Source organism: Vicugna pacos, chromosome 23, assembly GCF_048564905.1.
Source record: "Vicugna pacos chromosome 23, VicPac4, whole genome shotgun sequence".
In the NCBI taxonomy this organism is placed as follows: domain Eukaryota; kingdom Metazoa; phylum Chordata; class Mammalia; order Artiodactyla; family Camelidae; genus Vicugna; species Vicugna pacos.
Genome location: NC_133009.1, coordinates 23,744,000 through 23,761,510, shown reverse-complemented (window position 1 = coordinate 23,761,510; position 17,511 = coordinate 23,744,000). Strand labels below are relative to the sequence as shown.

The 17,511-nt window shown below is 36.3% G+C and overlaps 1 protein-coding gene across 12 annotated transcripts in view; it reads left to right on the top strand.

Annotated features, from left to right (window-relative positions):
- Positions 1–17,511, top strand: part of DISP1 (dispatched RND transporter family member 1) — a 174,065-nt gene that overhangs the window by 137,744 nt on the left and 18,810 nt on the right. For all 12 annotated transcript variants that reach the window (XM_031690105.2, XM_072948691.1, XM_072948687.1 and 9 more), the window contains one exon: positions 14,480–14,509. In XM_031690105.2, the coding sequence (XP_031545965.1) occupies positions 14,480–14,509 (30 nt within the window). The remainder of the gene's footprint in view (positions 1–14,479; positions 14,510–17,511) is intronic.

Sequence of the window (17,511 nt, the reverse complement as noted above, 5' to 3'; positions counted from 1 at the left end):
ACCTACTACTATATTATGAGAACAATGAATCTTTTGCTAGAGCATAGCCTAGAGGTTCAGAGGCTGGGCTCTTCAGTTGACTGCCTGGGCTTGAATCCTGCCTCTAACACTTATTAGCTGTGTGAGTTTGGGCAACTTATTTAACCTTTCTGTGCTTCAAGTCCTCATCTATAAAATCTCTACTGACCACCTAGGATTGTTTCAAGAATTAAAAATTGTTTAATATATATCAAATTCTTAGGACAATGTGTGGCACATTGTGAAGTTCCATAAATGTTGACTGTTATTATTTTTGATATCTTCATACACTTAATGCTTTTACTTTGTATGACCTCTTTCCTTTTTAACACCTTGCAGTCTAACTTTTAACCATCACTCCTTTCCTGGTGATACTCAGGTCAGGGACCTTTTTGACAAACTCATCTCATTTCTTCTCCTCCTTAGTTCAATAGCATGTAATCCCTGTTCACCATCCCTTTTTAAACTGTTCTTTTTTTGTGCATTCCATGACTCTATGCTTTTCATGACCCTGTGCTTCTCCTTCTTATCTGAACTACTGCAACCCTGACCTCTCTCACTGTTGACAGAGCCTCCTCTTCTACCCTTACATGACTGTCATTTCCATAATACCTTGCTCACTGTTTTTTTTTCCCCTTACCCTCCTCTCCACTGTTAAAAATTTTGTATCTCCATTTCTTATCTGTTTTCTTCAGTGTCATGGATATTCCTGTGCTCACAGTAGCATGTATGACATCTTTATTTAAATATCCCACCAAACAAAGGATCAGAATCTAAGATCTCGACTTTCTCAGTCATGTGGACAGATATTTCTAAAACTTCAAAAGATCAGTTAAGACTCATCTAGGAGTTACCCATTTAAAATGATGCCAGGACTTTATTTTCATCTATTTCCCTAAACTTGAACTAATTTGAATTCTAACTACCAAAGGTTCTACTTAAACTTTTTTCTTTGGCTCTCTTAAACTAATCTATGGCAATAGAAGCCTGAATGTTGGTTAATTCTGATTATGATTATTGACTGGACGAGGCACAGGCGAGCCTTTTGGGTTTCTGGGATATGTCCTATATCTTGATCTGAGTGGTAGTTACATGAATATAAAATCCATCAACCTGAACACTTAAACACTGTGCCTCTTATTGAAGACTTGGTGAAATATGAATGGTTTAAAAGAATGACATAAAATGGTTAAGAATCTCTCCCCTTTAATTCTAAAATATCCTTTCACCTTCTTAGCCAGTCCTTTATACAGTTGGAAGACAGGGACAACAGTCTATTAATTTTTATATTCCTGATTATGCAGTGGGAGGGGGATTGGAGGCAGGAGGAAAGCTTAGGGGCTAGCATACTCACCTCATCCCATGAAAAGTTTTTTTAATAAACCAAGTTCCACTCTGAGCTATCACCTTACTGTTTAAATATGTATATATTTTTCTCCTTAATTTGAAGATAGCAAAGTTAAGCTGCAATTTTATTTCACAATCTAAAAAGTAGAATATTCTGTGACATAATCATATTCTTGCACATTTCTTGCCTTATTTGCTTTCACTCTTGCATCTTCTGTCAGCCTCTCATCTTCCTTTTTTGGTACTTGAGAGTAGAAAAATGTGTTTTTACTTTTCACTGCTCAGAAGTGCACACACTGAATTGGAATTTTTAGGGTGTGGAAGAGATGACAAAAATGAATGATTTAATAATGCTGAGAAAATAAAGGGCTGTCCTTAGGCAGCCTTCCTCAGGGAAGGTAGTAACTCATCTTTCCCATCCTTCTGCCAAAGATTTTATGATAGAGGTAAGCCAAGATTATGAAGAGATTTAAGTTTTCCATATGGAAGAGCCAGATTTTAGGGCTGGGAAGAAGGAAAAGAAAGGGTGTTTTTAACATTTATTACAAGGGAGGGCTCTTGATTTCTACATATGTAAGCTGTAAGCCTTTTCCTCCAAAATACTTCAACCTATGACATAAGTCAGGTTCTGGGAAACCTTACTATGCTCAGTTGACTTAGAGTTGAATGTGAGTTTACTCTGTAAGAAATATCTGTGCACAAGGGAAGCAGATGGGAAATTTGCTGTAATACTGCCCTTGAGGTTCATGCAGTTGTCTTGTTATGAAGTTGTTCTGACTGAGCCAAAAAACTTTTGAAATGTCCTTAAGGATCTTTGTTCTAGACTGTCATCTACCATGTGCATGTCATCGGAGAATTAAATTTCTTGTATTCGGTTGGGGGCCCCTTTAATCATCTCTTTTGATCTTTCACTAACTGAAACTGCTTTCAAGTTACAAATGCAAGAATAATGCTGTAAATCTATTAGTTGTTTAAAAAGAATTAGGATTTCCTAAATGCATTCCCTCCTGAGACTTGCCTATCTTGAAGCCAAAGTAGCTAAAACAATGTGATTCTGTGAAAAGAATTGGATCAGTGGGTCCAATGGGACAGACTAACCCTAGTCTGTATAAAGCTTTACTACAGTAAAACTCTGTGATAACTCAAGGGGCTCCTGACTTCCACCCCCATGGGGCCAGGCTGAAATTCTTATCTTCTGATCATAGGCAATCCTCTTTAAGGAAGAGGGGAGGCAGAAAGTGGATCTCCATATTTCTCTGACTTTCTCAGCCCAGTTTCCCCAAATCTGGCTTAACAAAATAGGCACCATCTAACTGAGAGATTTCTGTTACCACTATTGTAGTTCCAGAAGGACCAGTCAACCTCAGAATCCACATTTGTTCCCACTGCTAATTACACCCAAGTGAACAACTGTTACTAGATGGCACCAAAACACATACCAGCACAGTTTTGGAAGGTTCAGCCAAACTGTGGAAATTCAGTCTCCTAGCTGAACAGGTGTACCATGATCAGCTCCTTATTCTCACAATATCAAATGCCATATATTTTATAAAAATGAATTTTTGGACTCTACTTCTCTCCTTAAAGTGAGGGCTTACAGAAAATAATAGATGAAGCATCACAAAGAAATAGGGCTGGTCTAGATTATTACTAAGTGGAATTGGGAAAAACTGACATCTGGATCAAGGATAACTCTTTAACTGTAAAAGTAGTCATCAAAATTACAACGGAAAATTACAGCCATTGAAAATTTTAAAATGCATGTTAAAAAGCATATCACAAACTAGGAAAATTTTGATGTTTCATAGCTTTAATACAGGACTCTTACAAATAAATAGGAAAGATATATATATATGCAAAAGAGACAAAGTAATATATTGATGTGATTACAACTGTGTGCATATGTTAAATAAATTTGGGGAAATACAGTGGAACATTATGCAGCTACTAAAAATCGTATTTTCAGAAGTTTTTAATTACATGGAAAAAATTCATAATAAGTGACAATACTTCACGCATCTAGTATAATCCTAATTGTGTGCATAGTTAAGGTGTATATTTAGGCACAAAGGAAAAATACTGAAAGGAAATAGATCAAAGAGAATTACAGAGGCTAGACCTGTGTAGTAAGAGTGTGGCTGATATTTTTTCTTCATCATTGTCTGCATTTTTCAGACTTTAAAAAAAGTATGTGTTATTTTTATAATCAGAAAACAAAACCAAAATGAAAACAGAAAATACATCGCCTCAGAATAACTTATTTTTTAATTCTTATTTTTTATTTAAGTGTAGTTGATTTACAATATTAGTTTCGGGTGTACAGCAAAGTGATTTAGTTATACACACACACACACACACACACACACACACACACTTTCAGTTTCTTTTTCCATTACGACTCATTACAAGAAATTGAATATAGTTCCCTGTGCTATACAATAGGTCCTTGTTGTTTATCTGTTTTATATCTAGTAATATGTATCTGTTAATCCCAAACTCCTAATCTATCCCTCGCCTCGCCCTTTTCCCCCTGGTAGCCACAGTTTGTTTTCTATGTCTGCGTGTCTCTCTTAAAAAAAATTTTTTTTTAAGATACCAATTTTATTTACAAACCAGAAATAGACTCACAGACATAGAATAACTCTTTCAACTTGAGCAGTCTTTCATGTTTGCTCTTCTGGTAAAACCCATTAGGTTGGTGAACTAGATGATTCCTGACCACATCTTGCCACCAGCATCTTTGATAACCTCGTATGATTTCCTGTGCTGTTTTTTCCTCCTTTGACACAAACTAGCACAAATGTGTTACTGCCATCACACTTTATCATTCTCCATGCTCACCTGATGTTAACACAGGGATCTCTGCCCCATCCTCCTGCCTCGCCCTTTTTTTCCCCATTAATCTGTGTATCTAGCCATTTAAAAAGGCAATCTCTCTAACTAGTCACATAAAGAGCCAATATTCATTTTCAAAGCCTTTTAAAAATTTTTTAGTCCAACTATTTAATCTTTTTTCTTTTTTGGAGGGGGGCAATAATTAGGTTATTTATTTATTTAATGGAGGTACTGGGGATTGAACCCAGGACCTCAGGCATGCTAAGCGTACCCTGTACCACTGAGCTATACTCTCGCCCCACCCAAGCCTTTCAAAACACTAGTTCCTACTTACCTAATTGGGGTGGTGGGGGCGGGGAAGGGTGCTGTATTTTACTGAATATTTTACGTAAAGTATTTTAACATAGAATTTTGATTAGGGGAACCTGGCTTCCCAGCTTGTGCATGGCAGAGTGTTGAAATACTTCTGTGATGACTTGAATTCTCTGAAATTCCGCAAGAGAATACAATAGATTTTCACAGCAGGAAAGGACCTTAGAAATAATTTAATCCAACTCTCTTTACTTTACAGATGAGGATATTGAAGCCAGAAAGGTTAAAACCCAAAATTAATCCCCAGTTAGTAACAAGTTTTCTGACTTCTCACTGTGGTCTTTTTAATACGTTATTCTTAGAATAAATTCCTAAACCTTGTTTCATGGTGTTTGGTCTGATAAGTTTTGGGGATGTGAACAGAATCTACAGCATTATGAACTGAATACAGTGAACTTACAGTTTTAGGCTGGTGACCCTAGCCCCAGAGTGTAACAAGGACCTCAGCACAGCTTGAGAACACATGGTCCTGCCATCTTGGGGTTTTCCTCATTTTATCCCTCAGAAAATTCTCATTTGTTTTCAGTCTAATTCTTTTAAGCATAGCTGATTTTTTTTTAACCTTCAGACTTTGAGAAGAAAACCTTCTATCAGTATTATTTTTATAAAAACTGTGTTAGAGTTTTACTTTGATCTTTTTTATTAAAGCTTTTGACCACTGAGTTAAATTTAACTTTTAAAGAGATAAATATGAGAAAATTAATTCAGGAAGAAAAATCAATTTCACTATATCTTGTTCTTAAAAGCATAGCCAAAGAATTTCTATAGAAGTTGAGGGAATAAATCTATCCTCCTGTCCAGTAAAATGAAGATATCACAACAGCTGCAAGGTATTGGTTACACTGTTGGAATTCGTTTTGATAAAGTGGATTTTTATTATTTTTTTTAACTTCCCCACCCCCAAAGTTTTTTGATAGCAGGTGTGACTTTTAACATTCCAAGCTCAAACTTGTATGATACTGAGTAATTTTGTGGGGGCCAAAATAATACAAAATATGCCAGAAATGAATTTCAGAAAGATGAATAATCTTGTAATGTTGAGCTCAAATTATAGTTCTTACACTGAACAAAATATGGACATGTTATACTAAAAATGGAAAACCAGAAATGTTGGAGAAAATGTTGGCAAGTTTATGAATTATGATTATGTTTATACTTTTGATCTCTAGTCTAGTTGATGAAGATCTGTCCTATTAATAAAATAGATAACATTTTCAGAAATGCAAATACACCTTTACTGAGGCTTTAATTAATGTACAAACTCTTATTCATATAATTGTACAAGCTCTTACTTGTATAATTTGTACACTTTGTCATGAAGATGCAAAACCTTTTTACTTTTTTACAGATAAGATGCATAAAATTTTGAAAATAGGGATGTGCTTGTGTGTCTTTCTTACCTTAATGAAAGTAATAAAATACATTTGTTGAATCAGGCTTGATGTAAGCCCCCAAAATGAATTTAGAAAGCTATGCCCTCAACTTCCAGATTAACCTTTTGGACACCCTCTTTGTGTTGTGTTGTGATTCACATTAACACTAGCTTCATTTCAGTAGGCACTACTACTCTTTATTTTTACTACCACTATTTTTAATTTATTATATAAAGATAAGTGTAGTTTTAGGCATTTCTAATTATACATAAGGTACATTATTATATATAGATATTAAACAATTGAGAGTATGGAAATGTGTTATACATATAATATATAAACCTTGGTTTATCCAAAATTTCATCAAAATTTTTTCCTGTTATATATACATATTTTAACATTATTAATTATATAATTCTATATAATGTAGAATTATATAAAATATATATTATATAAAATTATATATTTTATAATATAGTATGAAGTTACATAATTATATATTAATTATATAATTATATAAAATTGCTATATAATTAATAAATATATTGGTTTTATACTTAATATTATTATATAGTATATATAATAATATGTATTTATAACAATAGATTTACATATTTATAAGATTCTCAGAGGCTTTCTGAATCATGAAGGGAAGATTAAAGTCTGTCCTTTCTTTTCTTCTCAGCACTGTCTACCTAGAACACTACACCGGCTCCCAACCTGGTCTTCTTTTCTTTAGCATTTCCTGCATCTTGCCATTGGATCAGTCATCCTAAAATGGTGTTTCCATCATGTCCATTCTTGCTCAAGGATCTTTAGCAACTTCCTGTTTCTCTTACCTACTTTGGTCTCTTGCTTCCCGCTCCCTACTCCAGTAAGCTGCCCTCCTCACTTTCCCTCATAAGTCCTGTTGGCGTTGCTCACGCTGCTACGTGAAGGCCTCTAGCATAGATCTTGGTACAGTGTTTGTTTCCTTCCCTCTGCCTCCTGTTTATCTGTCTGAAATCTATCTGTCCTTCAAGACCTAGTTCAAATTCTACTGCTTATGTCAGGTTCAGGGGCTACTCTTTGAACTACTCTGTTCCCCCTCCACTTAACATTTTGTACTATACTTTTAAGGCCAATTATTTTCTTGTATTATTCCCTTATAGTTTCTTGTCTGGAAGTCACATTTTCCTGGCAAATTGTCCAAAGCAATGGTTCAAGTTCTGACTGTGTAGGCTCTATTCCAAGACCTACTGAACAAGGTCCTGTGGGAGGACCCTGGAAATCCCTTTTTAAAATAAGCTACCCAGGTGATTCCAATGAAAATCAAATGACTTAGTGTCATTTAAACTGTGCAGTAAATATTGAATTGAACAAAATTAACTATAGATTTTGTATTTAATATATTTTGTTTTAAGTTCTTTGAAAATGTACGTATAGTGTTACCTCTTTTCATCTAGTATATAGTTAGCCGGGATGCCTGCGTTCTCCCCAGATTCTTTATCAGTGAGAGAAAGTTTCAAATAAAATATTTCAGTCACATGTACCTAAATGAATACATATGAGTTTTCCTTTATAAGGTTCTTTTCACTTCTTTTAAATTATACAACTAATCCATGAATACGTTCTCCTGAAGAAATACAAAGTAAAAACTCACTCTTGATTCTTTCTCCTATCATGAATGTGGCAGTTGATTTGCCATGATTCGGAATTTTTAACATAAATTTACATATTTTGTGTATTGTTTTTCCCATAAATGCCATATGAATTGTTTTGAGATTTCTCATGTCTCTTTCCATACCAGCCCATGTGTGTATATGTGTGTGTGTGTGTGTGTAGTGATTGTGTACAGTGTCCCATTGTTTGGATGTACCACCGTTTATTTAGGCATCCTCCTATTAATAGATGAACACGTAGATTGCTCCCATTTTTTTCTTTATTATAAACCACACCTCAGTGAACATCCTTGCGTATGTACTCTTGTGAACAGGTAGCATTTGCTCTTAAAAAAGGTCTTCCTGTTCTGATCTTCCTCCCATTTTTGGTTCACCAGCAGTATCTCATAACCTACACCAGTGCACTCTTTTCCAGACTGCAGCCAAAAATTGTAGGATCAAGTCAGAAAATTTGCATTCTAGACCTGGCTCTTCATGGACTTGCTCTGTGACCTTGGACCTTTTTCTCCTTTGTTATATGACAACAAAGATTAGAGGGATGACTTTTAGGGTTTCTTACAATTCTAACAATTTCTTATTCTAATTAAGCTTGTGGGTGAAACCCATTCATTTTTATTATATTCAGCTAGTAGCAAGTGCCATTTGAATCTAGCAAAGTAAACCATAAAGGTTCACGGCGCTTATGAATAGAAGGGCATTACACCTTACTCCTCATTAGTCTTCGGCGTTACTTCTTAACTCATGCTTGAACGCCATTTCCAGATGAACTGCTCGTAATGGTGGTGGGTAGCAGCAGCAGCAGCAGCAGCAGCAGCAGTAGTAGTAGTAATAGTAGTAGTAGTTAGTAGTAGTAGTATTAATAGTAGTAGTACTAGTAGTGATAGTGGTGGTAGTAGTAGTAGCAGCAGTAGTAGTAGGTGGTGGTGGTAGTAGTTAGTGGTAGTAGTAGTGATAGTAGTGGTAGTTGTTACACCTGTTTTCCCTTTGGCTAATGCTCAACAGTTTACAGAACACTGTCACTCATATAGATCATTTTTAGGCATTATCAATTTCTCATAAATCCTGAGAAATTAAAGGACTTGTTTAAGATCATTCAGCTAATGAGTTTCAGGGCCCAGACTTGACCTCACATCTTTTGATTACTAAGTTCACTATTTTCTTTTTTAAAATTTATTTATTAATTTATTTCTCTTTATTTTGGGGAGAGGTAATTAGGTTTTTATTTATTTATTTGATGGAGGTGCTGGGGATTGAACCCAGGACCTTGTGCATGCTAAGCATGTGCTCTACCTCTGAGCTGTATCCCCCCGCTTAGGTTCACTATTTTCTTAAAGACAGTTTCCTCAGACTCATATTTATTTAATTTATGCTCGATTTCTTTTTTTTTAACATTTATAGAGAGCTGGGTATTTATTAGATGCTCTTTAAGTATTTGCCCTCCATTCTCAACCTTTTCCCCCACTCCTAGTTTACTTTATACATTATATAGTGGTGGGACTCTGGTCAGTTATGACAGTTTGAGACGTCGAGATGACCAGTACTTTTGAGTCAACGTGTCTTGAGCAGTCAGGAAATACATTACACAAGTCATTGTGGTTATTGTTATCCCTCAAATCACTTGACATAGACCATAAACATTTAGTTCTGGTGCATGAAGATGAATTAGAGGCCAAGCTTAGTCTACAGGGTATCTTTTCATCTTCACCTTGGAACCCGTGTGCCAGTGATGATTCATGGAAATATTTAGTGATGAAGATTGGTTTTGTTTTTGTTGGAAATCTTTTAAAGAATGCTCCTCAAAGTGTGGATTTTTTACTTTCATATACTTTTCTTCCTAACATACCAGCACCTAACTGAAGTTTTTATGTGCAGAATCCTCTTTTACCAAAAGGCAATATGGCACACTCCAACTGAGACTAAAATATGGGACTATTGAGACTAAAATGTCCTACATTAAGCACTTTCTTATTTAAATCTGGTTACTACCATGAAGCAGAAAATCTATTTCCTTCATAGCATTTTAGTTGTTCAGAATATGCAAAGCTATTTTTTCCATAGCTTTGATTTTTCCTGAATGCTAAGAAGAGCTATTTGGAATTTGTGAAACTTGATACGGTCCCTTTCTAAGTTGTGATATTAATTCTGCAGCTATGTCAACAATCGAGTTCCCTGGATGGGTGGCATGTTTTCATGTTTTAGTATTCCCAGGTCCCTCACTCTACAATCCCCTACTCTTTTCCAGAAATTATTAAAAGGGAGAGAAGAGGTGAGGGAAATAAAGAAACAGACGACTTGTAACTGTTCTAGATTTTCTTCTGTTTCTTGTTAACTTTTTCCCCTTCTATACTTTTTTTCTAACATTTAAAAAAATTTTTCTTGCCACGGTATCTCCCCCAACCCCCATTGTCCTGAATACCTCCCACCCTCCCTCCTCCTGAGAACTTTACAGTCTCATTAGCTGTCCCCCTGACTGATGTATGTGCACATACCACAGTTCACTGGTCATCAGAGTGCTGGAGCCAAGGTTCTCAACTGCTATTACATTGCTCAAGTGTAAAGTGCCTGGGGCAATTAATTACTAATTATGAGTACCGAGTTTGTAAGTGCTTTATTTTGTCTGAAAGCAGGGTTGAGCTTAGCCCTACAATCATGTCACTGTCACCCACTTGCATGCAGAAATGCTTTCTTAAGTGGGAGGGAAAGAGCGACACTCCAGCTTGCTGTCTGGGAATTGTGCACAACTCAAGCTTATCTGCGCCACAGCCTGGTGGAGCACGCAAATGTCATCTGCCCTGGGGTTTTTTCTCAGCAGAAAAAAGGCTAAAACCCTAACCAAAGAACAGGCAGATGTTCCTACCTAAGATTAGTTTTTTATTTGTTTTTTGGCATGGGTTTTGACCAGATGGTATTGAAAGGTAAATGAACCTTGGGAAAAACATTGTTTCTCTCTTGTGTGTTTGTTTTTACTAGTTGTTATTTAGCAACACAATACTGAGGTTAGGATGAAAAAAATCACTCTGTAGAGTTTGTTAGATAGCTATTAAAGGAGCAAATCGGAAAGATCATATAAATGGAGGAAGACTACTTTTGAAAGTATATGGTGGATTTTGTTGCTTGCTCCTTAAACAGATATGTTGTGGTAAGAGATTGTAAGGACAGAATTAAAGATGGCAACACAGTAACCCATAAATCAAACAGGTTTCATGTGTAACCTGCAGTTGTGGTTTCATGTGTTTCAAACATCTGTTTGTCATGTCCATTAGTATAAAAACTTCAAAGGGATCTAATGTTTTCCCGGGAGGTATCTTTGTGGTAACCTCAATTTTTCTTTTTTAACTGATGTTCACAATCTCTACTTATTGTCTCAAATTTAACATAAAATGAAGTCTTATTCAAGCAGAAAGAATGTGATGAATATGTAGTTGTTCCTGTCTCTAGGGAGTAAACGAGTCATGGATGCATGAATTTCTCAGTTAAAAAAAAAAAGCTAGTGAGGCTGAGTTGGTGAAAAGAGAATGTTTACATTTGTTACAACCCAAAATGTATATAATACAATATATTGTAACTGCATGGTATGATCTAGCCCAGAACTGTGGCTCTGGAGATCACCTTAGATCTACTGACAGCAAAATCTATTAACTTCTTGTGAAAATTCAAGTGGTATTTTTGAGGATGTGGAACTTGAAAACTGGGAGTAAAAAATTGAGATTTTGTGTAACAGTTAAGTGATTGGCTTCTTTGGTCATTATCTTACTCAACCTCTCTGTAAAAATAAATTTTCTCACGAAGCTCATAAAATAGCTTCATCATTGGTGTTCAGATAACATGTCCTTTACAAAGCACTGTGTGGTAGTGGTGATGGATGAACAACTCTGTGGAAGTACTAAAACCCATTAACGTGTACACTTTAAATGGATTAGTTATTTGGAGTGTGAATTATATCTCAATAAAACATTAAAATCAATATATAATTATATTTGAAAATACTGTGGGGTTTTTTCCTTGGTAGATTTACCCCCCAAAAAACGAAACGTTCTTCATGACTTCTTCAGTAGCAAACATATGTATTGAAGTGCCCACTTTGTGTAGAGTACATTTCCAACTGTACCAACTTACAGGGTTGGGGGTGTGGGCCTTCCCACTGCACGTTTAGATGGCCCAGCAGGCCACTCACTACCACATCCACGTGCTTCTCCTCCCCATATCTGACACACGTGTTCACCAAACCTATGCATGCCATTTTATATCATTTAATTAAATTTTTAAAATAATCCATTTATGTATAGGCTCTAAAAGGAAGAGTTGTCCTTGTGAAAAAATAGTAGGCTTTGGAAAAACTAGGTAAAGGTAAATTGCTACCAAACAAATTGATACTGAATTAGGCATGAGAGAAGGAACTATAAAAGATTTTGGGGAACATCACCAAAACCTAGATTATATATTGTAATTAGTCTACTTGGGATACTCACAAGTATCCTAAGTCCTCCAAAACTAGAAATCATAGACAGTGCAGTACGACACGTAAGGAAAGATTGGCAGCAGAGTATACATTTAAGTTACAATTAGATATTTAAGGAATGTATATGGCACTTTTTTCGAATTTCTTACTTTAACCTTTCTGATTAGCCATCAGATTAACGATTCCTGCAGCATTGAATAAGAGAACCCTGTTATAGGATTCAGAGACACACATGAAAACTTAGATAATGTGGTAAAGTGGTAAAGGGGCGTAGGACTGGCAGCTAAGAATGGGCTGAAGTTATAGACTCGTGTGTGTGTGTGTGTGTGTGTGTGTGTGTGTGTATAACAGAGAGAGAAATGAACAAACAGAAAATAAAACTAAATCTACCTCTGTTGATGTTTATGGCCTCATTTTCTTCCTGTCCATTGACTACTGACTTCAAAGCTGCTGAGCCTGAGAAAAGTAATAAAAGATGCTCATTCATTAATCCAGCAAAGTCTGATCTGACAAAGGATCATACATTACACGAGGTTACAGAGATGTGAACACAAAGAGGATATAGTCCCCGTGTATGCTTTTAATGTCAGTTTTTAGCTTTTGAAAATGCATTCTCTTTATTGTACATACATAAAAAGAATGCATTTTGGGGGATATTCTTTAGAAATGCTGTGAATATTCGGTTTCATACTTGTTCGTAAAGCAACAAGTTCTCATGCTCTTCTTACTGAAAACTCTGGCTTCCAATTCCACATCTCCCAAAAGAAATACTTCTCTTCCTGTATGACAGATGAATACTTTATAATTATCCCTATGTTGTTTCTTCCCCCTTGGTATTACAGACAGACACACACAGGACTAAGAGCAGCGGATTAGTGACCAGGAAATACGAGTTCTCGCTACAGCTCTGCTCCTAAGACCCTGAATGACCAAAGGGAAGCTGAGGCCCGTCTCTAGAAACAGGACTGGGGTGGAATTGAAACATGTATTCTCTAAGATTGTTTCCAGTGCTTGCAGTCTCTGGGATTGTTCCATTTCCTTGACTTTAATATTTTTAATGGAGTTAGAGTCATTAATGAAGACATTCACATATAAAGCATGAATTTAGGACATATGCATTTTTCATGTAAACAGATGAATACAAAGTACATTCTAGAATGTAAGTTACATGAAGATTGGAAGCTTGTTGGTCTCATTCATGGCTATACCAGGAGTGAAATAAATGTTTTTACAGAATGAATACTTGTATGTAAATGGAGAGAGAAAATAAGAAAGGAAACTTTAGATCTCAAAGAAATTCTAAAGTAGGGCTCTAACTATTTGGAAGAGTAATAGCTTGAAGTAGAAAGATTTGAAGATAGATTTTTCATTTTGTTTTGTTTTGTTTCCTCAAAGTATGGGGCAGCATGCTGGAAGATTACAGGTTAGGGGAGAGTACACAGGTAGGAAATTTGTTCATTTATTCAACAAATATATAAGTAGCCTCTCGTTGTAATTGTTGTCAAACTTTCTGATCTCATGACCCCTTTATACTTTGAAAAATTATTAAAGATCCAGAAGTATTTTGTTTATGTGAGTTATTTCTGTTATGTACCACATTGGAATTGAAATGGTGAAATTTCACATTTTTAATTTACGTCATTTAAAATAATGACAATAAGCCCTTTACATGTTAACACAAATAACATTTTTTATGAAAAATATAGTTTCCAAAACAAAAAAAAAATGTTTAGTGAGATGATTAACATTGTTTCACATTTTTGCAAAGACAGTAGGATTCTCATATCTGTTTCTGCAGTCAATCTATTGCGGTCTGCCATTCGGTTGAAACATACAAAATTATGGAGAAAACCTCGCCTTAACCAGTGATGGAGTTAGTAAAGGGAAGCCCTCACAAACCCTGTGAAGGGTCTCAGGAAGTCTCAGGGGTTTTCATCCCATACTGTGAGAGCCACTGTATTTGAGAAGGATGCAACATGAGTAGAGAATTTTGTAGCCAAAGAGGGAATTTCCAGTTGAAGAAGGTATTGATGTCCTATTTAAAAAAAAAAAAAGATGTTAGGAGATCCTTGATAGGTAAGAAGAAGCTTAGATTGGAGGCAGGTATGTGGCTTCCAGTAGTGAGAGGGATGAGGGGATCTGTAGCTGCAGGTTTGGAGAACGTTGCAGGGTGTGACTGTGATTCCCTTAGGAGGGTGTGATTAGAGTCTGGGAAGGTCCCACTTACTGGTGTACAAGACAGTCAACATTCATTGTTAAATCCAAAATCTCTCAAACGAAGATTGTCTTTTTTATCCCTTCCGGATGCTTTCATAAGGAGAGATAGCAAGCAAAGATGTTAAACACGTATATAAAGCATTTGTTTCACTTAGGATGCCTTGTTTCTGATTCTTTTTCCTTTGCTTTTTTTCCAGACCATCCAGACCTTTCAAGTTACCAAAAAGGTAAAGTAATCTGGGTCATCTTATTAACTAGTGACATGCTTTTTTCCTCTTAGTATTTTCTTTACATTTTGCTATTGTTTTCACCTTCCTCGTTCATATTTTTGTAAAGGAAAAATAAATTTCCCCTGACTTGGTTGCTTGAGGAATCTTGTATCTCCAAAAGTGGTTTTAATCTCAAGGTAGACTTTTAGCCTTTAAATTCTGCTTGAGTTTAATCATTTGTATTTGCCTAATTATCTGGAATTCTTTTCTGTAATGGAATGGCTTCTCAATGTCTTACTTGTTAATGAGAGAAGGACCATTTGGCCAACTACCATGACTTGAATTCATGGCAGCTTATTTCAGATGGGTTGTCTGTGTCGCTTTCTAAAAATTTTTGCTTTCATATTAAGATGGAAGGATTCTTTTTTATGGAAATTGTCAAGTTTTAGTTTTTCAGTGGAAAAGCAAAATTTTCAATGGACAAGAGTTTCTGAAAAAAAGCATGTCGCATCAGATGTCCTTGTACACTGTGTTTCCAGATACAATATTATTAAGAAACTCTTAGTGATCTTTGAAATGTATTTGCTTCTTTAGCTCAGATGCAGATAACTCTGAAGCCTACCTCAGGAGTTATCCTCTCTTTGGAGTAAAATAACTACATAAATTTTAATGAGGAAATGCCTTTTACATTAAAAAGTTATTTTTGAATATTGTGGTAAAATAGAGCATACGATTTACCATTTTAACCATTTTAAAGTGTACAATTCTGTGGCACTAAGTACATTTGCATTATTATGCAACCATTACCACCGTCCATCTCTAGAGCTTCTACCCACTTGTAAAATTGAACCTCCATACCCATTAAATAGTACCTACTCATTTCTCCCCCCCCCCCGCCCTTGGCAACCACCATTCTACTCTAACTTTATGAATTCCATTACTCTAATACCTCATATGTGTGGGATGGTACACTATGTGTCCTTTTGTGACTAGCTGATTTCACTTAGCATAACATCCTCAAGTTTCACCCATGTTGTAACATGTGTCAGAATTTTCTTCCTTTTTAAGGCTGATCGATATTCCATCGTATGCATATACTACCTTTTGTTTACCCATTTTTGCCAAAAAATTATGGAAAAATATGAAGGAAAGAGGTTATACCAGTAAATATGACATATTAAGAAAATGAATTTCCATTTTTCTAGAAACTATAGGGTCTTCTTCAATGACCAGAAGTTTTCTGTTTTGAAAGATTCATATATAGTTTTTCTGTTCATAGATTGGTATTTATTAAAGTCTTAATTTCTTCTTTTTGGTATATACACAGATAAATACTACTTCTTCCTAAAATTAGTCTTTTCTGATTTCTCTTTCCCACCTCAGCTGGAAGTAACCTCTTCCTCTGTAGAATTCACGAAACATTTTATCTGTATCCCTCCAAAAACACATCTCCGTTGACCTGGTTTTGCAGGTATTTGTGTACCTGTGTGATATTCTGAATTAGGCTCTAAGTTCCTTGGAGTATCCCATGTCTGCCATTATTTTATTCCCAGAACGCCGGCCTCCTTAGTAAGTCATACTAATTGTTGAATGAGTTTATTCCTTCAAGAAAGAGGGAGTTCTGTAATGTTTCCTTCTGTGAAGTCCTGTAGCATCAATCATTCCTCCCACTAAATTGATAGTTGATGCCGCTAGAAAAGTTTTGATAAATAACATCTTGAAATGCTTACCCTTAAAGGACAAGAGGAATAGGGAAGAGATATTAAAGGAAATAGAGAAGAAATCGAGGAAGAAGAGTTTTTTTTTGTTTTTTTTTTTTAAGGAAGAAAGCGGTAGCTAAAGTGTTAAACATTGCTCAGGTTAAGGAGGATGAAAAGCAAGCCTGGTTAGTTGATCCTGGTGGTTTCAGAAGAGCCAGGAGAGCAGAAGTCAGGCTATCAGGGGTTAAGGACTGGGTGGTTGGTCAGGAAAAGGAGGTACGCATACTCTCTGAAGCCTGGCTCTCTGTTCAGAAAGGAAGGGGAGAAAGAGGAGAGTGTTTGCAGGAAGGCTGCAAAAGGGCAAAAGGAAAAAAATCTTTGTAAGCTGAGAAAGGAAAATTTACTGTGGAGGGTCTCATTGTAATACAAATGGCCCATTTAAACGGGCCCCCATATAATGTCACTTGAGCATAAGTTAGCCCTGTGACACTTAGTTTATTTGTTTTAACAGTTATTTCTGATCTTTTTCCAGAGTAAACCCAATAATCAGGTGCTGAGAATCTATGAGTAGACTTGAGGGACTTGCCACTGGATGCTCATGAAAACTGCAGTATGGCAGGAGGCGCCCGGCCCAGACGCCAGGCAGCGTGCCCTCTGACTCAGATCCCCAAGTCACCCGCGCGCACCCTTCATTCACCCTGTGCCCTCTGTTTCTTCCTCTTGTAAAGGGAGGATGAGCCCTTCATCTCTGTGTACTGTTTGAGACTTAACCTGTTGAGAAATGATGTGCACTGTTTACAGCAGGGCCACGGATAACACCGCCAGCCCTAGCCTAAGTGGCCGGTAAGGCAGTAGGGCCTCAAAGAAAACTGTCCCCTGCTCAGTCACTGCAAAAGGACTGCCTGCTGCAACCCGGGAGTCCCAGAAGTGGGCTGCATTTACAACTATGTTGTGACGTGGTCTAAAGAGTTACAAAATTAGATTAGGCAGCTGAAAGACAAATATCACATGGTATGCAAAAGAAGATATTAGGGTCAAAGGAGTGCTCCTCTTGAAAATTTGTCTAATGCACATTCAAAGGAAAGAGGGTACAGATACTTCCTTCTGATTTACGCCATGGACTATGTCCCTGAACCCAGACTCACCCTGAGTGGAATTAGCGAAAAAATATAGTGGTCAGGTTTATAGGCCATTTTTAATTTCCTTTACTTCACCAATCTTACTGCTTTATTAGATTCTTATCTTAATATTCCAACCATTGTCTGGGTTTTTTTATTGTACGTGTGGTGCGGTGTGGGGTCTTAGCACAAATAGCCTCAA